We start from the raw sequence: 25,146 nt of genomic DNA, 5'->3' as shown, positions 1-25,146 counted from the left end.
AACAGTATTCTAGGCACAGCATAGAAGTATAAAAGTGATAGTCCCCTCAAGGAGTTGTTATTTTTCTAAAATAATTTTTTAAAAAGGTAAAGGAATTTAGAATTGGGCAGATTAGTGGACAGGAAGAAAGATTATGATCTCAGAAAAGGCACAATAAAGACTGATGAATAAAGAGAGCTATAAAGGGAGCTATAACATGTTCATAGCTACCACAGTCGGTGAAAAATAATATTAAATGTATATACACCCAAATGACACAAAGGCTAAGTTCTTAAAAGGCATACTAGATGAATTGCCAAAAGACATTGGTTAATACAAGAGTAGGAGACTTTAATATTTTCCTAATAGAGGTAAAAGAATACAAAAGAAAGATAAGAAGGAAAATAGAGATCTGAGTCAGTGATTGGAAAGATAATATTTAATAATAATAGTAAGAGCTAAAATTTATATAGAATCTATATACCAGGCTCTATGTTAAGTACTTTACAATTATTATTTCATTTAATCCTCAAAATAACCCTAGGAGATCATTATTGTCTCTATTTTACAGGTGAGGAATCTAAGGCACAGAGATTAAATTAATAGCTCAGAGTCACTCAGCTAATAAGTAAGAGACCATTTAAACTTAGATTTTCCGACTCCAGTCCCAGTACTCTATCTGCTGGTTCTTGGTCACTTCTAGACGGGAATTTTGAAGAGTTCATATTTCTCAACAGCTTTTACTAAAATCATGCTTTAGGGCACAAAAGAATCTACAACAAGTGTAAAAAGAAAGATATAATAAACTTATCTCTTCTAGACCATAAGGCAATGAGATAGTAGTGAACAAATAAAATATGAGCAGAAGTTATAGACTTCAGGGAAGATTGATTACATTCTGAATACTGAATACAAACAAATTATAAAGAGAAATTATGCAAAAGATAACAAATCTAAGAATTTCTGTTACCTTTAAGACAAAATGTAATACCTCTCTTTGGCATTAAAAGGTCCTTACAGTCTGGCTCCAATCTACTTTTTCCATACTTGTGGTGCTTTCCTGTGGTTCCTGGTCCAGTCAAACTAATCTTTTTGCTGTTCCGCAAACACAGCATTCCATATTTCATTTAGTGCTTTTGTACTAGCTCTCTCCATGCCTGAAATGTACTCCCACATCATTTCAGTTTCTTGAACTCCCTAATCAACTTAAAACTTCAGCTTAAATGCCATCTTTTGCATGAAATTTTTATTGATCTCCCAAACTATGAGTACCTCAATCCAATTACCTTGTATTTATTTATATGTATTTTGCATATACTAATATGTATATATGTTGTGGCTTTTGCTAGAATATAAACACCTTGAATACCATCAATACTGTTTTGTTTTTGTCTTTGCATTTCCAATTTTAACAGTGTGCCTGTCAAATGGTAGGTGATAGTAAACATACAAAACTTTATGGGACACAGTTAAAACAGTATAATCTCTAGAAGAAAATTTATTTCTCTGAAAAGTTTTATCAACCAAATAGAAAAAGAGAGGTGTAATTCAAAAAGACTAGATATTTTCTGTGATTAACAAATAAATACAAAAGAAAACATTGAAAAATTTAAAATTTGAGAAAAGCTAAAAGCTATTTTTGGAAAGACTCTCCAAACTAATCACCATTATCATGATCAAGAAAAGGAAAGGAAAATCAAATTACTAAATTAAAAAACAAGATAAAATCACAAAAAAGCAGAGATTTTAAAAATTATGAAACCTACTACATTTAAGAAAAACTAAGAATTCAAATGAAGAAAAACTAGGAATTCAAATGAAATCATTGAGCATCTTACAAAAATTGCAAATATTCAAACTAAAAGGACAAGGAATCTAAATCTTTAAACAACCCAATGTAAGAAATGGGGGTGGGGTGGGGAGAGGAGAACCACAAATGAAAAATATAACCCAGGGAAAGAGGGATGTACAAGTGGAATCTATAAAACATTTAAAGAATAGTTAATACCTATGCTTTAAAAATTATTATCAGAAATGGACAAGGGCATTCTTCTTTATTCATTTTAATATAGTTCCAATTACCAAGCCAGGGAAAGACAAAATACAGAAAGAAAATTACAAACCATTCTTACTAATGATATTTTTTCTTTCTTTTTTCTTTATTAAAGGTTTTATTTTTCTAAACATACATGTGAACAATTTTTCTACATTAGCCCTCGCAAAACCTTATGTTTCCACTTGCCCTATGCCCTCCCCTAGATGGCATACATGTTAAACATATATATTAATATATGTTAAACATAATAGAAAAATATGTTAAATCTAATATATGCATACATATTCATATAATTATCTTGCTGCACAAGAAAAATCCAGTCAAACTAGTTAAGAGAGAGAGAGAAAGAGAGAGAGAAGCAAAATAAAATGCAGGCAAACAACAAAAAGAGTGAAAATGCTATGTTGTGGGCCATACTCAGTTCCCACAGGCCTGCCTCTGGGTGTAGATGGCTTTCTTCATCATTAAATAATTGGAACTGGTTTGAATCATCTCATTGTTGAAGAGAGTCATGTCCATCAGAACTGATTGTCATATAGTCTTGCTGTCATATACAATGATCTCCTGGTTCTGCTCATTTCACTTAGCATCAGTTCATATAAGTCTCTATAGGCCTTTCTAAAATCATCCTGCTGATTGTTTCTTATAGAACAGTAATATTTCATAATATTCATATACCATAACTTATTTATCCATTCCCAACTATTGGGTATCCATTCTGTTTCCAGTTTCTTTCCATTACAAAAAGGACTGCTACAAACATTTTTGGGTATATAGGTCCCTTTTCCTCCTTTAAGATCTCTTTGGGATATAAGTCTACCTACTAATGTTATTGATGTAGAAATTTTAAATTCTTATCTATAGAAAAGCATCCAGAAAATAATGTATTATAAAGAAGTTGGATTATTTTAAGCAAATAATTTGCATATTCAATCATATAAAATATAACAAAATTCTCATGATTATTTCAATAGATGTACAAAAAACTTGAAAAAAGTATAACACATTTACAATATATAACCCTCGCAAAAACATAGGCATTAAAGGACTCTTTTATTTCCTAGGATCAAAATTATATATTTTAATCAAGAGCTAACATTAATTGCAGTAAACAAACATTACCAGCATGTAAGAAATTACACATAAGAAATATGAAATTTATATTAAGCTCAAATTGTTCCTTTCTATTGGGACAAATTCACTTTTTCAAAAGAAGTATTACAACAAAATTGACTATAGAAAAATACTCATTAATTTATTGGTGTGATTTATAAGGGAATTGAGATTTTCATTATGGGAAGGAAATATGAACACTGGGAACATGAATTGTGATTATTTTCTTTTTTTTATTTTCAAAATATATGCACAGATAGTTTTCAACATTAACCCTTGCAAAACCTTGTGTTCCAAATTTTTTCTCCTTCTCTTTCCCCACCCTCTTCCTTAGATGACAAATAATCCAATATATGTCAAATGTGCAGTTCTCTTCTACATATTTCCACTAATTATCTTGTTGTAAAAGAAAAATCAAATCAAAAAGAAAAAAAAAGAGAAAAAAAAACAAAATGTAAGCAAATACCAAAAAAAGTGAAAATATATGTTGTGATCTACACTTAGTCTCCACAGTCTGCTCTCTCCATCACAAGACCATTGGAACTGGCCTGAATCATCTCATTGTTGACAAGAGCCTGTCAGAACTGATCATTGCATAGTTTTATTGTTGCTGTGTACAACTTTCTCCTGGTTCTATTCATTTCACTTAGCATCAGTTCATGTAAGTCTTTCCAGGACTTTCTGAAGTCATCCTGCTGGTCATTTCTTACAGAACAATAATATTCCATAACATTCAAATACCACAATTTACCCAGCCATTCTCCAATTGATGGGCATCCATTCATTTTCCAGTTTCTAGCCACTACAAATAGGGCTGCTACAAACATTTTGGCACATACAGGTCCCTTTCCCTTCTTTAGTATTTCTTTGGGATATAAGCCCAATAGAAACACTGCTGGATCAAAGGGTATACACAATTTGATAATTTTTTGGGCATAATTCCAGATTGCTCTCCAGAATGGTTGGATTTGTTCACAACTCCACCAACAATGCATTAGTGTCCCAGTTTTCCCACATCCCCTCCAACATTCATCATTATTTTTTCCTGTCATCTTAGCCAATCTGACAGGTGTGTAGTGGTATCTCAGAGTTGTCTTAATTTGTATTTCTCTGATCAATAATGATTTGGAACACTCTTTCATATGAGTGGTAATAGTTTCAATTTCATCCTCTGAAAATTGTCTGTTCATATCCTTTGACCATTTATCAATTGGAGAATGGCTTGATTTCTTATAAATTTGAGTCAGTTCTCTATATATTTTAGAAATGAGGCCTTTATCAGAACCTTTAACTGTGAAGATGTTTTCCCAGTTTGTTGCTTCCCTTCTAATCTTGTTTGCATTCGTTCTGTTTGTACAAAGGCTTTTTAATTTGATGTAATCAAAATTTTCTATTTTGTGATCAGTAATGGTCTCTAGTTCATCTTTGGTCACAAATTTCTTTCTCCTCCACAAGTCTGAGAGATAAACTATTCTATGTTCCTCTAATTTATTTATAATCTCGTTCTTTATGCCTAGGTCATGGACCCATTTTGATCTTATATGGTGTTAAGTGTGGGTCCATGTCTAATTTCTGCCATACTAATTTCCAATTATCCCAGCAGTTTTTATCAAATAATGAATTCTTTTCCCAGAAGTTAGGGGCTTTGGGTTTGTCAAACACTAGATTGCTATAGTTGACTATTCTGTCTTGTGAACCTAACCTTTTCCACTGATCCACTAATCTATTTCTTAGCCAATACCAAATGGTTTTGGTGACTGCTGCTTTATAATATAATTTTAGATCAGGTACAGCTAGGCCACCTTCATTTGATTTTTTTTCATTAATTCCCTTGAGATTCTCGACTTTTTATTATTGTTCCATATGAATTTTGTTGTTATTTTTTCTAGATCATTAAAATATTTTCTTGGAAGTCTGATTGGTATAGCACTAAATAAATAGATTAGTTTAGGGAGTATTGTCATCTTTATTATGTTCGCTCGGCCGATCCAAGAGCACTTAATATTTTTCCAATTATTTAAGTCTGACTTTATTTGTGTGGAGACTTTTTTATAATTTTGCTCATATAATTCCTGACTTTCCTTTGGTAGATAGATTCCCAAATGTTTTATGGTATCAACAGTTATTCTGAATGGAATTTCTCTTTGTATCTCTTGCTGTTGGGTTTTGTTGGAGATGTATAAAAATGCTGAGGATTTATGGGGATTTATTTTGTAGCCAGCTACTTTGCTAAAATTATGAATTATTTCTAATAGCTTTTTAGTAGAATCTCTGGGGTTCTCTAGGTATATCATCATATCATCTGCAAAGAGTGATAGTTTGGTTTCTTCATTGCCTACTCTAATTCCTTTAATATCTTTCTCAACTCTTATTGCCGAGGCTAGTGTTTCTAATACAATATTAAATAATAATGGTGATAGAGGGCAACCTTGCTTCACTCCAGATCTTACTGGGAAAGGTTCCAGTTTTTCCCCATTGCATATGATGCTTACTGATGGTTTTAAATATATGCTCCTGACTATTTTAAGGAAAAGTCCATTTATTCCTATGCTCTCGTGTTTTTATTAGGAATGGATGTTGGATTTTATCAAATGCTTTTTCTGCATCTATTGAGATGATCATATGGTTTTTGTTTGTTTGGTTATTGATATAGTCAATTATGCTAATAGTTTTCCTAATATTGAACCAGCCCTGCATTCCTGGTATAAATCCTACTTGGTCATAGTGTATTATCCTGGGGATGATTTTCTGTAATCTTTTTGCTAATATTTTATTTAAGATTTTAGCATCAATATTCATTAGGGAGATTGGTCTATAATTTTCTTTCTCTGTTTTCAGCCTACCTGGTTTAGGTATCAGTACCATGTCTGTGTCATAAAAGGAGTTTGGTAGGACTCCTTCAATCCCTATTTTTTCAAATAGTTTATTTAGCATTGGAGTTAATTGTTCTTTAAATGTTTGGTAGAATTCACATGTAAATCCATTTGGTCCTGGGGATTTTCTCTTAGGGAGTTGATTGATAGTTTGTTCTATTTCTTTTTCTGAGATGGGACTGTTTAGGATATTTACTTCTTCCTCTGTTAGTTTGGGCAAGCTATATTTTTGGAGGTATTTTTCTATTTCATTTAAGTTATCGAATTTATTGGCATAAAGTTGAGCAAAGTAACTCCTAATTATTGCTCTAATTTCCTCTTCGTTACTGGTGAGTTCTCCCTTTTCATTTTTAAGACTAACAATTTGATTTTCCTCTTTCCTTTTTTTAATCAGATTTACTAAGGGTTTGTCTATTTTGTTGGTTTTTTCATAGAACCAACTCTTAGTTTTATTAATCAATTCAATAGTTTTTTTACTTTCAATTTTATTGATCTCTCCTTTTATTTTTAGAATTTCAAGTTTAGTGTTTGACTGGGGGTTTTTAATTTGTTCCTTTTCTAGCATTTTTAGTTGCAAACCCAATTCATTGACCTTCTCTTTCTCTATTTTATACAAATAGGCCTCTAGAGATATGAAATTTCCCCTTATTACCGCTTTGGCTGCATCCCATACATTTTGGTATGATGTCTCATTATTATCGTTTTCTTGGGTGAAGTTATTAATTATGTCTATGATTTGCTGTTTCACCCAATCATTCTTTAGTATGAGATTATTTAGTTTCCAATTATTTTTTGGTCTACTTCCCCCTGGTTTTTTGTTGAATGTAATTTTCATTGCATCGTGGTCTGAAAAGGATGCATTTACTATTTCTGCCTTACTGCATTTGAGTTTGAGGTTTTTATGTCCTAATATATGGTCAATTTTTGTATAGGTTCCATGAACTGCTGAAAAGAAAGTGTATTCCTTTCTGTCTCCATTACATTTTCTCCAGAGATCTATCATATCTAACTTTTCTAGTATTCTATTTACCTCTTTGACTTCTTTCTTATTTATTTTGTGGTTTGATTTATCTAATTCTGAGAGTGCAAGGTTAAGATCTCCCACTATTATAGTTTTTCTGTCTATTTCTTCTTGCAGCTCTCTTAGTTTCTCTTTTAAGAATTTAGATGCTACCCCATTTGGTGCATATATGTTTAATATAGATAGTGCTTCATTATCCATGCTACCCTTTAGCAAGATATAGTGCCCTTCCTTATCTCTTTTAATTAGATCAATTTTTGCTTTAGCTTGATCTGAGATCAGGATGGCTACCCCTGCTTTTTTGACTTCACCTGAAGCATAGTAGATTTTGCTCCAACCTTTTACCTTTAACCTGTATATATCTCCCCGCTTCAGGTGTGTTTCCTGTAAACAACATATTGTAGGATTCTGGCTTTTAATCCATTCTGCTAACCGCTTCCTCTTTATGGGGGAGTTTACCCCGTTCACATTTATGGTTAGAATGACCAATTCTGTATTACTTGCCATCTTGTTAACCCCGGTTTATGCTTTTCTCCCTTCTTTCCCCTTTCCCCCCCTTCCCAGTATTAAGCTTGTGAGCACCCCTTGCTTCTCACACCCCTCCCTTTTTAGTATCCCTCCCCCCGCCTTAGAGTTCCTCCCCCATCTTACCCCTTTCCTTCCCCGTTTTCGTATTCCCTTCCGCTTAGCTTATTCCTTCCCTTTTCACTTTTCCCTTCTCACTTTTCAATGAGGTGGGAGAAGTTTCACCATAGATTGAATATGTCTTAAGATTTTTCACTTAAAGCCAATTCTGAAGGCAGTAAGATACCCACTATATTCATCCCCCTCCATTCTTTCTCTCAGATATAATAGGTTTCCTATGCCTCTTCATGAGATGTACTACCCCCACTTTACCCTTTTTCTGGTACAATGTCCTTTCCACATCAATTTATAGAACAAGGTATACATGTATTCCTTATACATCTATGTAGTCAAAATATAGTTCCCAAGATTAATCTTTACCTTTTTAGATTTCTCTTGAGTTCTATATTTGTAGATCAAACTTTTTGTTAAGTTCTGGCTTTTTCATCAGAAATAGATGAAATTCGCTTACTTCGTTGAATGTCCATCTTCTTCCCTGGAAAAAGATGCTCATTCTCGCTGGGTAAGTTACTTTTGGTTGCATACCAAGTTCCTTAGCCTTTCGGAATATCATATTCCAGGCCCTTCGATCTTTTAATGTGGATGCTGCCAGATCCTGGGTGATCCTTATTGTGGCTCCTTGATACTTGAATTGGGTTTTTCTAGCCGCTTGCAATATTTTTTCCTTCATCTGAGGGTTCTGGCATTTGGCCACTATATTCCTTGGTGTTTTGATTTTAGGATCCCTTTCAGTGGGTGATCAATGAATCCTTTCAATGTTTATTTTTTCCTCTGTTCCTATGACTTCTGGGCAGTTCTCTTTGATAATTTTCTGGAAAATAGTGTCCAGGCTCTTTTTTTCATCATGTTTTTCTGGGAGTCCAATGATTCTCAGATTGTCTCTCCTGGATCTGTTTTCCAGGTCTGTTGTCTTCCCCAGAAGGTATTTCACATTTTTCTCCATTGTTTGATTTTTTTGGATTTGCTTGACTGATTCTTCTTGTCTCCTCGAGTCATTCAATTCCACTTGTTCAATTCTGATTTTCAGTGAAGTATTCTCTTCACTCACTTTTTTAAAATCTTTTTCTAATTGTCCCATTGAGTTCTTTTGTTCTGTGGAATTTTTTTCCATTTCGCCAATTTTGTTTTTGAGAGAGCTGTTTTCTGTTTCCAGATCACTAATCCTATTTTTCAAGGATTTTACTTCTTTATCCACTCTCTCTTTAAATGACTTCTCCAGGCTCTTTTGCCAAGCCTCCCTCTCCTTTTCCAAGCCTCCCTCTCCTTTTCCAAGCCTCCCTCTCCTTTTCCAAGCCTCCCTCTGCTTTTCCAAGCCTCACTCTGCTTTCCCCATTTTTCTTCTAGCTCCCTTGTGAGAGCCTTTTTAATCACTTCTATGAGGTTCATCTGTGCTGAGGAACAGATGATCTCCTCCTTTGGGGATTCACCTGGGGACTGCCTGTTTTTAGTCTCCTCAGGATTTAGAGTCTGCTCTCTATCTGTATAGAAGCTGTCAAGGGTTAAAGTCCTCTTCAGCTTCTTGCTCATTCTGTCTAATAATCAGAGACAAACTAGCAAAGAAAAACAGAAAAAACTGGAGCCTTTCTTTGGGGGAGGGGCTGGGTGTGTTATCGAGCTTCCTCTACAGACTGCAGGGGGCAGCAGTGAGGCACTAGCAGGACTGTGTGCACCTGCGCTCTGAGATCCCAGAGCGTGCTGAGTCACTGAGGGGGGGGAGGGGGAGGCGGCCAGGTCCCGAGAGACTCCAGCTGTTTGGGGTTGTATTCTTCAGCCCCGGTGTTTTTAGCTTTTCTGCTGGGCTGCTGACTTGCTGCTGGAGCAAAGTATCCAAACCTGTAGCGAAGCTCTCCCCGCAGAGACGGCTGCGATCACTCCCCACCCCCTCTCCAGTCTGCTCCCGTGCTTTCACTGCCGCTGCCCTCAGCCTGCGCCCGATCTAAAACCGCCCCAGCCCTCCAGTAAAGACAGACCTTTCTTGGCGGATCTCAAGGATGGCTTCTCTTGGTAACTATTTGTGGGGTTTTTTTTCAGTCAAGCATTAATTCAGAGGCTTGTAATGAAGTGGATAGTGAGAGAAAGCATGGAGCTTACACAGCTGTGAGCCTCCTCTCCGCCATCTTAACCGGAAGTCCTGCAGCAAGATAATTGTGGGAGTGCTTGGAGGAATGGCACAAGTTTGGCCTATATTCAATTGTTTGTTGTTTGGAGGAGGGGGTTGGAGGGAGGAGAGGAAGAGAAGTTTGAGGTACACGGTTTTGTAGGGATGAATGTTGAAGACTATCTTTGCATTATTTTAAGAATAAAAAGCTATTATAATTACCAAAAAATAAAAGAATAGCTAAGTAATGCAGTGGACAGAGTTCAGATCTGGAGTCAGGAAGATCTGAGTTCATATACAGCCTTGGGCACTTATTTACCCTAAGTAAGTCACTTAACCTTATTTGTCTCGTTTGCTCTTCTGTACAATAAGCAGAAGAAAATAGAACTCCATTGTCTTGGCCAAGAAAAACCCAAGTGCAGTCACAAACAGTCAAATGTGACTGAAAAACAAGAACAATACTTAGAAAACTCCAGTAATCAGCAAAGAAACTGAGATGATTTAGTAACTTTATTACAGTAGCAGGATACAGAATAAATCCACAAAATCATCAGCATCTCTTTATAGTACTAACAAATACTAGGAAAAAATAAAGGAAGTTCCATTTAAAATGCATGAAACATGAGTTAACTTGCCAAGATACATTCAAGATTTACTTAAATATAAGAAATACTCATTGAAAAAGAGTTAAGAAGACTCCAACAATTGGAGAAACACAGCCCCTGAACTGGTATATGCCCAAATAATAAAAATGATAATACTGGCTAAATTGCTTTTTATATCTAGTGCTATATCAATTATACTATATAAAGGAATACTTTTTAGAATGAGATGAAATACAAAAACTTGTTTGGAAAAATAAAATTCCTGGAATCTCAAAGGAAATAATGAAGTAAAAGTAAGAATAATATCTCAAACTGTATAAAACAATGTAATCATAAGAACTTTGGGTTAATAAAAGAGAGAGAAAAATATATCAATGAAAAGATTAGATATGAAACAAATAATTTGAAACACTAAGTCATTGTTTGGCAAGCCCGAATAAATTGTTGGAAGGACTAACTCCCCATTTGACAAGACTACTGAGAAAATGAAAAAAGTAGTTTGACAGAAATTAAATTTAGATGAAAATCTTATGCCATATACTATAATAATTTCAATGTTGTTATTGTCCCTGTCCAACTCTTTGTCACCCCATTTGAACCACAAAGATACTGGTTTGCCATTTCCTTTCCCAACTTATTTTATAGATGAGAAAATTGAGACAAATAGGATTAAATGACATCCTCAGGATCACATTAGCTGCTAAGTGTCTGAGACCAGATTTGAATGCAGGTCTTCCTGACTCCAAGTCCAGTATTCTATTTACTATGCCATCTAGCTACTCCCAGCAAGTGCAATAATTGAATACAACTTTAATAAAAAAGGTTATGCCATCAAAAAAAATTAAAGAGAATATGATTTCAGTTTTTGTTAATTAGTGAATTGTTAATCAAAAAATAAAAGAAATAAAAAGATAAAATAGATAATTTTTGCTGTATATTTAAAAAGATTTTACGAGAATGAAGTTAACAAAAAAAAAGAATGAAGTTAACAATTACAGGATTAGAAGGGAAATAGTGGTATGGAAATGAAATATTTGTATTAGATATCACTAAAATTTATTTGAAAGCCAAAATATATGGGGAATTGACACAAATATATGATATTAAGGACTCATTTTCTAGTAATTGTCAAAGAATATGAATAAAGCTTTTATTATCTACTCCCTACAATTTATGGAATGTTTTAGATTTAATGGTTCTCCTTTGCTTAAAAAGTTATTAAACTGTGCATATTCTTTGACACAGCAGTGTTCCTACTGGGCTTATATCCCAAAGAGATCTTAAAGAAGGGAAAGAGACCCACATGTGCAAAAATGTTTATGGCAGCGCTTTTTGTAGTAGCAAGGAATTGGAAACTGAATGGATCCCATCAATTGGAGAATGGCTGAATAAGTTATGGAATATTATTGTTCTCTAAGAAACAATCAGCAGGATGATTTTAGAGAGGCCTGGAGAGACTTACATGAACTGATGCTAAGTGAAATGAGCAGCACCAGGAGATCATTGAACCTGGCAACATCAATAATTTACAATGATAATTCTGCTGGACATGAATTCAACATGTGAGATGATTCAAACCAGTTCCAATTGTTTAGTAATGAAGAGAACCAGCTACACCCAGAGAGAGAACTATGGGAAATGAGTGTGGACCACAACATAGCATTTTCCACTCTTTTTGTTATTGTTTCCTTGCATTTTTGTTTTCCTTCTTAGGTTATTTTTACCTTCTTTCTAATCCGATTTTTCTTGTGTGCAGCAAGATAACCGTATAAATATGTATACGTATATAGCATTTAACATATACTTTGACATATTTAACATGTATTAGACTACCTGCCATCTAGGGAAGGAGGGGAAAAGTTGGAACAGAAGGTTTTGCACTTGTCAATGCTGAAAAATTACCCATGCATATGTTTTGTAAATAAAAAGCCATAATAAAAAAGAAAATTAATAAAAAATATAAATTACAACAAAAACAACAAAAGATTTAATGGTTCTTACCTTTCCAAAGAAGAGAGGATTGTTTTCTTATTCTTAGGAACCACATAGTCATTATAATCAGATTATATTCAGTTTTCTTTTTGAGCAGCCTCTTTTCAGAAGAAGAAAATAGTATTAAAAGGCTTGTATGAAGATAGCTTCACTGAAGCATTATTAGTGATCTATGAAATAGTCCAACTATTTTGGATTTTAGTATGGAATTATGCTAAAAAAAAATCCATGCAGGTCATTCATGCATATACATACTTTTCTTTTTCATAGTAGAGAAGTAGGGAACTATTAGAATATTGTACAAATTACATTGCTATATCAGATATTTGCTTAATTATTTTTGTTTCAAAGAAAATAGTAATATTGAGGATTTGTAAGAAATGATTATGATGTAGAAACAAAGCATCTTTTTTTTTAAAGAGGTTATTACAAATAACTCAAAATAAAATAAAAGTCTATCAATTTAGAGAAAGAATGACTAAATTGTGGTTTGTTGTTGAGTGGTTTCATTTGTGTCCAATTCTGTGACCCCCTCCCCCCATTTGGGGTTTTTCTTGATAAAGATACTGGTTTGACATTTTCTTCTTTAGCTCATTTTATAGATGAGAAATGGAGGCTATGAGGAGTAAGTGACTTGCCCAGACTCACACTAAAATAAATTGTGATACATCAGTATAAAAGAGTGTCCCATTGTAAGAAATTATAAGCATGAAGAAAGGAAATGTGAATAGGAATATATGAGTTGATGCATAATGAAATAAGTAAAACTAGGGAAATATAATGGCAGTTACTATAACAATGTAAATGAAAAGAATTAAAAAGGCAAAACTTAGCAAAGCAGTTGTAATGATCAAACAGTTGAGAAAACATACCTCTCACCCTTCTTTATAGAGTTGTGAAATGTTGCAGATACTGATACACTGTTGATATGTTTGCTTTTGTTGAATTGCTTTTTTTTCCTCTTTCATTTAAAAATCTTTATTATAGGAGACGGCTTGCTGATAGGGAAGGAATATATTCATAATGTAAGATAATGTAAAAACAAAAGATACTAAACAAAAAAGTTAAAACAACTATTATTAGGAAAATTTGTGAGTAGAAAGGAAGATACCAGTCAACGTAAGATGATAGATGGAAAACCAGAGTACAATCTGGGTATCCATAAAATGTAAGGTTCCTAGCCTGATGGATTGATTTCCTATAGGAGATTTATGAGAGGATATCATTTAAAGTAGCACCCAAATTGGTAAAATCATGGAGCTAATGAAATGTTAAGAATATATTTGTCTTTTATGTCCTAAACTGTTTCCTCCTTTCTACATTTAAAATCATAGATTCAGTGAAATATTAGATTTTGTATATACATATAAAATATTAATATATGTATGTCTATATGTTTTACCTCCTCAATTAAGTGTTATCTGCTGGAGTGAAGGATCCTGGTTTATGCATTTTTGACATATTCACAGCACCTTACACTTACTAAGTGCTTAGTAAACTCAGTGAAGGCATTGCAACAGTTAGAAAGTTTGGAGTTGGGATCTAGAACTAATTATAACTCTCATGGAAAAACACTGAACTGCTTCTTCTCCATAAATGAAAAAAAATGTTTTTTTTCAATGAAGTCACTTGATAGGGAATTTTTTTTTCTGAATTTTGTTCTGATTGTTCAATGCAGTTATTTGGTTCCACATAGTTTCTATGTTGATGTTAATTAGTTGCAATTTTTATTCAGCTTCTAGGATGAAGATGATGGGGAAAAATTCTAAATTGTCAGTTTCGCAGTCTTTCAGATTAATAAAGGCAAAAGTAAAACAGTTTTTGCTGTTATTTTACATCTTTGGCAGGGATTAAATGTGCTCTGAAAAGTTCTTGGGATTTATAATAGTCCTGTATAAGTTATTATTTATCCTAATTATTCTAATTTATCCTAATGTGTTACATGGTGATACTGAATAACAAGTTAATGATTTAGTGGGCTGGAGGGTATCATTAAATTTTGTGTTAGAGATAGGACTAACATCTAGGTTTTCTGATTTTTAGGCAGTTACACATAATGTCATTACAATGTAGTGATTTAAGAAAAGCCAAACTTTTTGCAAAAAAATTTCTCCATTTTCTGAAATAAGTTCATTAATGACAACTTTTGAATTTTCCTTAGCTTGGTGTTCTAGTGTTATGGCGGTTAGACCAAAGAGGCAGAGTACAAGGAACACCTTTACTGAAACATGAATATGGAAAACATTTGACTCATTGCATCTTTCGGCTTCCCCCACCTGGCGAGTGAGTACATTAAAAGTTTCAAATAATTATTCTTAACAGATTATTTCTGTCTTTGGCTCAGAGTGAAAAGGATTACTACCATTGTAGTTACTAAGAAATGAAATTAGAGAAAAATGTAAGTATGACTGCTAAAAAATCTTGAAACTATATGTGTTTTTAATTGTTTACAGGGACTTGGTTCAGTTGGCAAAAGCAGCTGTCAGTGGTGATGAAAAAGCATTGGACATGTTTAATTGGAGAAAAAGTGGCTTTGGAGGTTTCCTAAAAATGGGATCTCAGGAAGGATTATCCTTCTTTGTCAGCCTGGTGGATGGTGAAAATCAAAACTTAGGTACAAACTTAATAGCATTCTATAATACATTTCTTGGAATTTTCTTAGGGTTTTTTTTTTTTTAAGCTTTAAGAAATCGATACAGCTTTTAATGATATACTGTTCATCTCTCACCCAAAGAGGAAATTAAACCAATAGACAAAACCAAGATGACCTGTTAACTGTGTTTTTTATGCTTAATTCAAATAATATTTTCACATAAATCTGAATTGTTAATTATTATCATGTAAACAGTATCTTTTCAATCATAAATTTCTTCAATGGCATCCTTTACTCTGTTTTTTTTTTTAAATAGTTTCTTATTTTTATTTATTGTATATATAGCATGTGTCTCTGCTTCTTGCTGTGAAGATAATTTTTAATTTTTTGAAGACTATAGTTTTCCATGATTCTTAGCATATGATAGTACTGACAAAAAGACACCTTAAATACTAAGTGCTAAGTGACAAATAAGTGGTATAGAATTCTGGGGAGAGAATGAGCACTGAAAGCTGGACTGTGTCACAGACTTTATGGAGGAGTCATGGGACTCCTGTATAACTATGTTAGGCCCATAATAATAATCATAGTAATAATAATAATAATTTCATTTGATCTTATAAGAGAGGTATACATTTTACAAATAAAGAAACAGACTTTGAGAGATTAAGTGATTGGTTAATTAATTAAATGACTTGACTATCATATCACTTAGCTAGTAAGAATCAGGAAAAACTCAAGTTCAATATTTTGTCCATTATATTTGGAAAAGTTTGGGGCTTAGATTAGTTTAAAAGTGATTAGACATAAAATGTAGGCTGTTCTGAAAAGCCTCAAAAAAGGTTTTGACATTTGTTGTTATATAGTCATTCAGTCATGTTCAATTCTTCATGACCCCATGGACTATAGTGTACCATGCCCTTCTATCCTCCACTGGCTCCTGAAGTCTGTCCAGGCTCATGTTCATTGCTTCCATGACATTGATCTCATCCTCTTCTTTCCCCTTTTTTCCCCAATGAGTTATTCTTCATATGGCCAAAACACTTAATAAGCTTCAGCTTTAGTATTTGACCTTCCAGTGAATAGTCTGAAATTTTGCATAATTCACTGTATTATTAATAAATATTAACTTGGAAGAACATTGTAGATTTTGATTTATGGTTTCTGTTCAGGTCCTGTAATTTTTCTTAATATAGAAAAACACTCTGTGATGAAATTCCTTCTACCTTTCCAGGTTAGCTTTTGTTTGGTAATTTCTACCCTTAGGAGGGTCATCTGGACATTGAGAGGTTCAAGAACTTCACTGGATTTACAGTGTCAAAGGCAGGGTTTGATGTCCTACTCAGAGACCTGCCCTTTATCCATTCTATCTGTGTATTCTAATATCCTGCACTTTATTGGTCACAAATGTGTAATAGACTCTTTTCCTGTTGGCCTCATTAGACTCCAGACCAGTCCTAGCACTAACCCAATGGGAAAATATTCAGGTTTTTTTTTTTTAAATATAACATAAAAAGATTTTCAAGAACACATCTGTTGTAGAAAGAGAAATGAGGCACAGTATGATATAGTAGGGGAAAACTGTGTTTGGAGTCAGACTCTGAATTTGAGTCCTAATTCCATCACTTATTTGCCATGTGATGTTGTTTATATGATGACATTTTAAAGATTTCTCTGGTTCCATCAAGTTATTTAACTTTTCTAAGATTCCATTTCCTCTCTCTTCTGTGAACTAGAGATATTAATGCTTGTCTTTTGTACCTCGTAGTGTTGCTGTGAGGAAAGCACTCAATAAATTGTAAAGGGCTATCTGAAATATGAACTTAAAAATAAAATGTGGTTTTTGTACTTGTAAGTAAATTTGTGGGTAAAGAGTGGTGAAGATGGAAGGTAATAGATAATTTTAATGAAATTATATGTATGATTGGTTGTCTGCCTAATTACTTGGCATGAATTCTACTTACTCCCTTTTTAGAGTCCAATTTCATGAAAGAAAAACAGTTAAATTTCAACTGTGGGGGACAAGTCAAGGTAGAAAATTGCAATAAATACACACACACACACACACACACACACACATACAGATAGATATGTAAGATAGCATTTATTTTTGTTATTTCGAGTATGTCCTGTCATGTTTTTTATTGCTAACAATTTTTCATCTTTTGCGTTTCCTTGTCTTGAAAAGGAACCATCTCTGTTGTCTTTATATTTGTCTGATGTTGTTGTTCATTCTAACATAATTCTGTGGTTTTCCTATTGATTTTAATTATTTCTGTCACATATGAATTGTTACTGAAATACAGATTTGTAACCTTTTAGTCATGACCATGTCTGTAGGCTATAATTTAATTATAGATAATGAGTTTTGCTTACATATTACAAGCTTTAAGCATGCAAGCACTCTGATATTTATTATTTTGTTAGGTATTTAACACAGTACTACATGTATACAAACAATTGATAAAATATTAGTTATCACTTTTTCTCTTTGACTCACATATTTCTATAATCTTAAATTATTTCCTGTCCTTTTTGTGTTACATGGAAGCAATAAAATATGTACTTTTTTTAAAACCAGTTTTGGCATATACAAAAAACAAATTAAGATTTACTTATGTGACTTTTTTTTTTAACTGAGTTGCTAATACTGTTATTTAATTATAGATTAAGAAAGAGGCAGCATGGCATAGGGGATAGAAGGCTGACTTTGGAGTCGGGGAAACGGGTTCAAGTTCTTCTAACACACATAAACTGTGTATGCCCAAAGGGAAATGCTTTAATTTCCCATGGATCCTAGGCAACTTATTATATTTATAAATGACAGGCTATTTCAGATAAGTAGAGGAAACTTCTAATGAGGAATTTCCTTACACTGAAGGGTTTATAGATCTAGGAAAAAAAATTAAAGCATTATGGTTTAATGGAATAGTAGTATCTTTGGGATCTATAATCCTTATTTATCCTATAATCAATGATGGTGTTTTGTCTTTAGGAATAGTGCACTATGTGGATGAAAAAGGAAAGACCTCCCGTGTGGTGTCCGTAGACAGTCCAGTCCAAATGATGTTTTATATTGAGAAGAGAGAAATATTGGTGGTGGTGACAGAGAATCTTCTCTTGTCCCTTTACACAATCACTCCTGAGGGGGAAGCTGAAGAGGTCTTGAAGGTAAGACAAGGAGGGTAAAGAACATGGGAAGAAGCTATGAAGACTTAGCCTTTTTAGTTTGTCAGACTTTCACTACTTTGAAAAATCATTTTTCTTCTTTTTTTGTTTAGTATAAATATTACAGATATCATCTTAGTCAGTAGGCATATTATCTTATTATTTTAATATAATTGTTACTTGGAGCATAGGTTACTTATTTGGGGTCAATATACTTGAAGGACTAAATCTGGTTATCTGTTTTTGTATAGCCAGAAAGCTAAGAATAGTTTTTTTTAAATAGCTTTTTATTTACAAGATATATGCATAGGTAATTTTTCAGCATTGACAGTTGCCAATCCTTTTGTTCCAAATTTTTTCCTCCTTCCTCCCACTCCTTTCCCCATGTAGCAGGTTGACCAATACATGTTAAATATGTTAAAATATAAGTAAAATACAATATATGTATATATGTCCAAATAGTTAATTTGCTGTATAAAAAGAATCGGACTTTGAAATTAGTGTACAATTAGCCTGTGAAGGAAATCAAAAATGCAGGCAGACAAAAATAGAGGGATAGGGAGTTTTATGTAGTGGTTCATAGTCATATCCCAGAATTCTTTCACTGGGTGTAGTTGGTTCAATTCATTACTTCTCCATTGGAACTGATTTGGTTCATCTCATTGTTGAAGAGGGCCAGGTCCATCAGAATTGATCATCATATAGTATTGTTGTTGAAGTATATAATGATCTCCTGGTTCTGCTCATTTCACTCAGCATCAGTTTATGTAAGTCTCTCCATACCTTTCTGAAATCATCCTGCTGGTCATTTCTTACAGAACAATAATATTCATATACCACAATTTATTCAGCCATTCTCCAATTGATGGGCATCCACTCAGTTTCCAGCTTCTAGCCACTACAGACAGGGCTGCCACAAACATTTTGACACATATAGGTCCCTTTCCCTTCTTTAGTATCTCTTTGGGATATAAGCTCAGTAGAAACACTGCTGGGTCAAAGGGTATGCACAGTTTGTTAACTTTTTGAGTATAGTTCCAAATTGCTCTCCAGAATGGTTGGATGTATTCACAATTCCACCAACAATATATCAGTGTCCCTGTTTTCCCACATCCCCTCCAACATTCTGCATTATCTTAGCCAATCTGACAGGTGTGTAGTGGTATCTCAGAGTTGTCTTAATTTGCATTTCTCTGGTGGTATCTCAGAGTTGTCTTAATTTGCATTTCTCTGATTAATAATTACTTGGAGCATCATTCATATGGCTAGAAATAGTTGCAATTTCTTCATCTGAAAATTGTCTGTTCATATCCTTTAACCATTTATCAATTGGAGAATGGCTTGAACTATTTTAAATTTGAGTCAATTCTCTATATATTTTAGAAATGAGGCCTTTATCAGATTGTCTGGATGTAAAAATGTTTTGCCAGTTTATTGCTTCCCTTCTAATCTTGTCTGCATTAGTTTTGTTTGTATAAAAACTTTTCAATTTGATATAATCAAATATTTCTATTTTATGATCAGTAATGATCTCTAGTTCTTCTTTGGTCATAAATTCTTTACTTTTCCGCAGGTCTGAGAGGTAAACTATCCTGCGTTTCTCTAATTTATTTATAATCTCATTCTTTATGCCTAGGTCATGAACCCATTTTGACCTTATCTTGTTGTGTGGCGTTAAGTGTGGGTCAATGCCTAGTTTCTGCCATACTAGTTTCCAATTTTCCCAGCAATTTTTGTCAAGGAGGACAAATCTTATCCCAAAAGCGGGGTCTTTGGGTTAAGCTAAGAATAGTTTTAAAGTATTTGGAGTCAGGGAGAAGCAATTGAATGGTTAACTAGGGTCACACAACTAGTAAATATTGAGGTTAGATTTGAACTCAGGTCATTCTAATGCCAGGAGTGCTCCTTTACCCACTGTCACATCTTAGTTTTGTTTTTTTAAATAAAGCTTTATTGCATTTAAAAATTATTTGTAGCTTACTGTTTATGAAAAAAACTGACAGATTTGGCCCTCAGCGTCTAGTTTGCTGACCCTTGCTTTAAAGTATTATTTGCAACATGGGAAACTAGAGACAAAAAGGGGATGAAGTTTTTTCCAGTTTCTCATGGCAAATGAAAGAAAAAATGGAAAAGAGGACTTTATGCTGAACCCTACAATGTATTTTAATTCTCACTGATTTACTTAGTTCTTATGTAAAACCTAGATTGTACCTTAGGCAGTTTACTAGGTTTGAGGGGATATAGGTATATATTTGAAAGCATCTAGAATGTGTCAAGCATTACTTTATTTGGGACATGTGTTTATCATTTGGGAATCCCTGAAATATATTATTGTTTTTACAGTGTGGTTGCTGATATTACTCATAGAGTTTGCCATTCTCCCTATCTCATCTGCAGTTAGCCCATACATTTCATCTTTTTGTGATGTGTAGATTTTTGCTGTTATTGAAAGTGGTGTTATATGTGCCTTATTTATTTATTTGTACTATAAATCCTTGAAGAATACTTGTATAAGTACCTTTTAAAGCAGGGATTCTTAATGTGGGGACTGTGAACTTAGTTTTAAAAAATATTTCCATGAATATGTTTCAATATAATTGATTTCCTTTGCAGTTCTATGAATCTTATTCATTATTAAAAACATTATTCTAAAACGGGATCCATAGTTTCACCATGGGCTAAGGAGTCCATGATGCAAAAAAATTTTAAGAAGGCCTAATCTAGAGCATGATCTACAAATTTGAATGTTTTGTAATATGATTGGGTTTCCTGTTTGTATTTAAGTTCAAGTAAGGATGTCAATATTGATTTGTTAACTTTGTTGGGAGTTAGACTTTTCTTGCTTGAAAGGCATTTGCTTAATCCCACTGTGTGCTCACTATCAACTACTGTATAATCAGTTTTTTGTTATATTTTTTATATATATAACAATATATATTTTATGTTTGTTATATTGTTAAATATGTTATTCTTATACATACATTCATATTAAAATACATGTGTTGATTTTTGAAAAAAAAATCTTTTTAGTCTTTAGGCAAATTGGCCATTCTTATTTATGAGTAACATGTTTCTTGTTTATTGTTGATTCTGTACACAGGTCAAATTGAGTGGAAAAACAGGCCACTCTGCAGACATCATTTTGATTGAAGGTAGTCTTCTCGTTACAGCAATTGGGGAAACAGTCCTTAGGTAAGACCTTCATATTTTGGTGCATATTCTTTCAAAGAACATTGTTTTTATTTTTGTTTGCTTCCTTTATAAATATAAACTAGTAATAAAACTATATATTTTCCTTTAACGAAGGAAGCTTCTAAAATGTCATTTTTCTCTTGAAGATTTTTATTTTGAGTTTATTAATATAAAGCCAACTCAAACTAAATTGAAAGTGAGTTCCTTGAGATAGCAGAAGAAAGCATTTATTAGCTGCTCACTATATACCTCATTCTGTGCCAAGTGCTGAGACCATAAATACACAAAAGCAAGAAGGGTCTGACTTTTAAAGAGTCTGAATTTTAATAAGGGAAAACAAAAGGGGAACAGCAATGAGGATGCTTAGAAGCAGCTCTGATGGGGAGTATGGACATCATTCTGAAGTATATATTCAGTTGGCAGTGAATAAAGCAGTATTGCTGGGACCTTTAAGGAAATGGTGATCATCACCAGGGACTCACCAGGGAGGTAGGGAAAGCCTGCCTGTGAGGTTGAGTAGGCTGGAGTTGAGGAATCTGTCATTAACAAAACCAACTTAATTCCAGTGATTGTTTCTTTTTTGTAATTCTTAGATTGTGGGACTTGGAACGAGGAGAAAATTATGTGCTTAGTCCAGAGGAGAAGTTTGGTTTTGAGACAGGGGTAAACATAAACTGTGTCTCTTACTGCAAAGCTAAAGGTGAGAATTTTTGTTTTTCCTAGAGAGACAAATTGACTTAACCTTATGTATTATAATCATGATGAAAGCTGGAGATTTTTAAGGAGTATCTAATATAGTTAAAACTGATCACATAAGGTTCATCCATCTGAGAAAGGCCTCATTTCTAAAATATATAGAGAATTGACCAAAATTTATAAGAATTCAAGCCATTCTCCAATTGATAAATGGTCAAAGGATATGAACAGACAATTTTCAGATGAAGAAATTAAAGCCATTTTTAATTATATGAAAAGGTGCTCTAAATCACTATTGATCAGAGAAATGCAAATTAAGACAACTTTGAGGTACCACTACACACCTCTCAGGTTGGCTAACACGACAGGAAAAGAGAATGGCAAATGTTGGAGGGGATGTGGGAAAAGTGGGACACTGATACATTATTGGTGGAGTTGTGAATTGATGCACCCATTCTGGAGAGCAATTTGGAACTATGCTCGAAAAGTTATCAAACTGTCCATACCCTTTGATCCAGCAGTGTTTCTATTGGGCTTATACCCCAAAGAGATCTTAAAGGAGAGAAAGGGACCCACATGTGCAAAAATGTTTGTGGTAGCCCTGTTTGTAGTGGCTAGAAACTGGAAATTGAATGGATGCCCATCAATTGGAGAATGGCTGAATAACTTGTGGTATATGAACGTTATGGAATATTATTATTCTGTAAGAAATGACCAGCAGGATGAATACAGAGAGGCCTGGAGAGACTTACATGAACTGATGCTGAGTGAAATGAGCAAAACCAGGAGATCATTATACACTTCAACAACAATACTGATGAGATGAACCAAATCAGTTCCATTTGTTCAATAATGAAGAGAGCCATCTACACCCAGAAGGAGGACTGAGGGAACTGAGTGTGATTCACAACATAGCATTTTCACTCTTTTTGTTGTTGGTTGTTTGCATTTTATTTTGCTTCTCTTTTTTTTTCTTGTGTGTTATGACAATTATATAAATATGTATACATATATCGGATTTAACATATATTTCTACTGTGTTTTATATATATTAGACTACTTGCCATTTAGAGGAACAAGTAGTGGGAAGGGAAAATTGGAACACAGGCTTTTTCAAGAGCTAATGTTGAAGAATTGTCCATGCATATGTTTTGAAAAATAAAAAGCTTTATTTATAGTTTAAAACTATAAAGTTCACCCAGACTCAGAAAAGTATAGCAAAAGTTTTGAGATCCAGCATGTCAGAGAATGGAATTTGTCAACAAATCTGATTAACAAAAATTTAATTTTTACTGTAATACATGATTCCACTGTCATTGCTTCTCTCTTTAGAAGCAAAGAGAGGTGATTCACACATTACTAAGTCATAGATTTATAAGTGGACTTTAGAGATAATTTAAATCAACCCTTTATTTTATTTTTAAAAAACTGAGGCCCAGAGAGATTAAATGACTTGCCCAAAGTCTCACAGATAATTGATAGAGCTACCTTTGTTTGTTAAAAGCACTGTGAGATAACTTTTCTATTAACTGTATCACACATCATACGTCTTCTGATTAATCTTAGAAGGGATATTATCAAAGATTCATACAGAGGGATAATAGAAATATTGATTTCATTAAGTTTTCTTGTTATAAAGTATCACCTATACAAGGTGGGTTTTTTTTTTTTTTTAACAATTTTGACAATATTACATTATATGGACACTTCTGCCCTCAAATGATTTATTTTTATGATTACCATAATCTTCACTATCACTATTTATTGACTTCTTGAGTCAATAAAATGGTACTTCTTGAATTTACCATTAATAAATTGTAATTATATTTATGCCACTATTCTTTTTTTTTATGCCACTATTCTAAAGGTTAATCAGTAGTCTCTTTTTAAAATACTTCGTCGTTATTCTTAAAGAGTGGTTTATGAAGGCAGTTAAATTAACTGTTCTGTTGAGAATAGGATTGCCAGTACAAGAAAAATCTACTAATTTTCTGAGTCGTTTTTAAATAGATTTTTAGTTGGATCATAATCTTTACTACTTTTGGCATAGCATGGAAATATTTGATATTTATATGTAACATTCAGTATAGTAATTTTTAAACCTTAAGCTTCACAAACACTTTTGAGATGATATGTGCAATAATACAGACATGCTCAAATTTTTATTTGTATCTTAGTTGCCTTTAAGTAGAGTATATCCTCAGAAGCTCCAAAACTACAAAAAACTTAATTAGAAATAATTGTCTATAACTTCAAAAAATAAAATATGGGGTTGGCACATGAATGCAATGCCATTTTAAATCATGACCACTCTAAAAAAAACTCAGCCACTTAAGAGGTTCACATGGAAAAGCTTTCAAAGTATTATATAAAACTAATTTACTTATTCAGTGCCATATCAATCAAACTACCAAAAATTTATTTTATAGAACTAGATATTAAAAAATTAATCTGGAAGAATAGCATGTCAAGAATATCAAGGGAATTGAACAAAAATGTGAAGGAAAATGGTCTAGGCAAACCTGATTTCATACTGGTTTATAAAGTAGTAATCACCAAAACAATTTGATACTGGCTAAGAAATAGAGTGGATGAGTGGTATAGATTAAATACACAGTATATTGTAGTAAATGACCATAGTAATTTAATTTTAGTAAACTCAGAGTCCAGCTTTTGGGACAGAAGCTCACTATTTGGCAAAAATTTCTGGGAAAACTGGAAAACGGTATGGCAAAAACTAGGTATAGACCAAGACCTCCCATTTTGTATCAAGGTATGGTCAAAGTGGATATTTGATTTAGACATAAAAGAAAAGAAGAAAATTGAAAAAAAAAATTATAGCAAATTATAGTTGAGTCAAACTTCTAAAAATACAAATCATTCCCCACTTGATAAAATGCTCAAAAGATATGAACAGGTCATTTTCAAATAAAGAAATCAAAACTATGTATGGTCATATAAAAATGCTCTAAATTACTATTAATTAGAGAGATATAAATTAAAACAGCTTCAGTGTACCACCTCACACCTATCAGATGGGTTAATGTGACCAAAAAGGAAAATGATAAATGTTTGAGGGAATGTAGGAAAACGGGGAGATGCTGATCTAACCAAT

The 25,146-nt window shown here is 33.2% G+C and overlaps 1 protein-coding gene across 3 annotated transcripts in view; it reads left to right on the top strand.

The window, feature by feature from the left end:
* IFT140 (intraflagellar transport 140) overlaps positions 1–25,146 on the top strand; it is a 192,759-nt gene that overhangs the window by 23,017 nt on the left and 144,596 nt on the right. For all 3 annotated transcript variants that reach the window (XM_051969403.1, XM_051969401.1, XM_051969402.1), the window contains 5 exons: positions 14,544–14,665; positions 14,836–14,996; positions 17,971–18,146; positions 21,244–21,335; positions 21,929–22,035. In XM_051969403.1, coding sequence (XP_051825363.1) covers positions 14,544–14,665; positions 14,836–14,996; positions 17,971–18,146; positions 21,244–21,335; positions 21,929–22,035 — 658 coding nt within the window. The remainder of the gene's footprint in view (positions 1–14,543; positions 14,666–14,835; positions 14,997–17,970; positions 18,147–21,243; positions 21,336–21,928; positions 22,036–25,146) is intronic.

This window comes from Antechinus flavipes, chromosome 1 (genome assembly GCF_016432865.1).
Source record: "Antechinus flavipes isolate AdamAnt ecotype Samford, QLD, Australia chromosome 1, AdamAnt_v2, whole genome shotgun sequence".
NCBI classification, from domain to species: Eukaryota; Metazoa; Chordata; class Mammalia; order Dasyuromorphia; family Dasyuridae; genus Antechinus; species Antechinus flavipes.
Note: the sequence above shows the minus strand (reverse complement) of the source record. Positions and strands in the feature narration are given on the sequence as shown.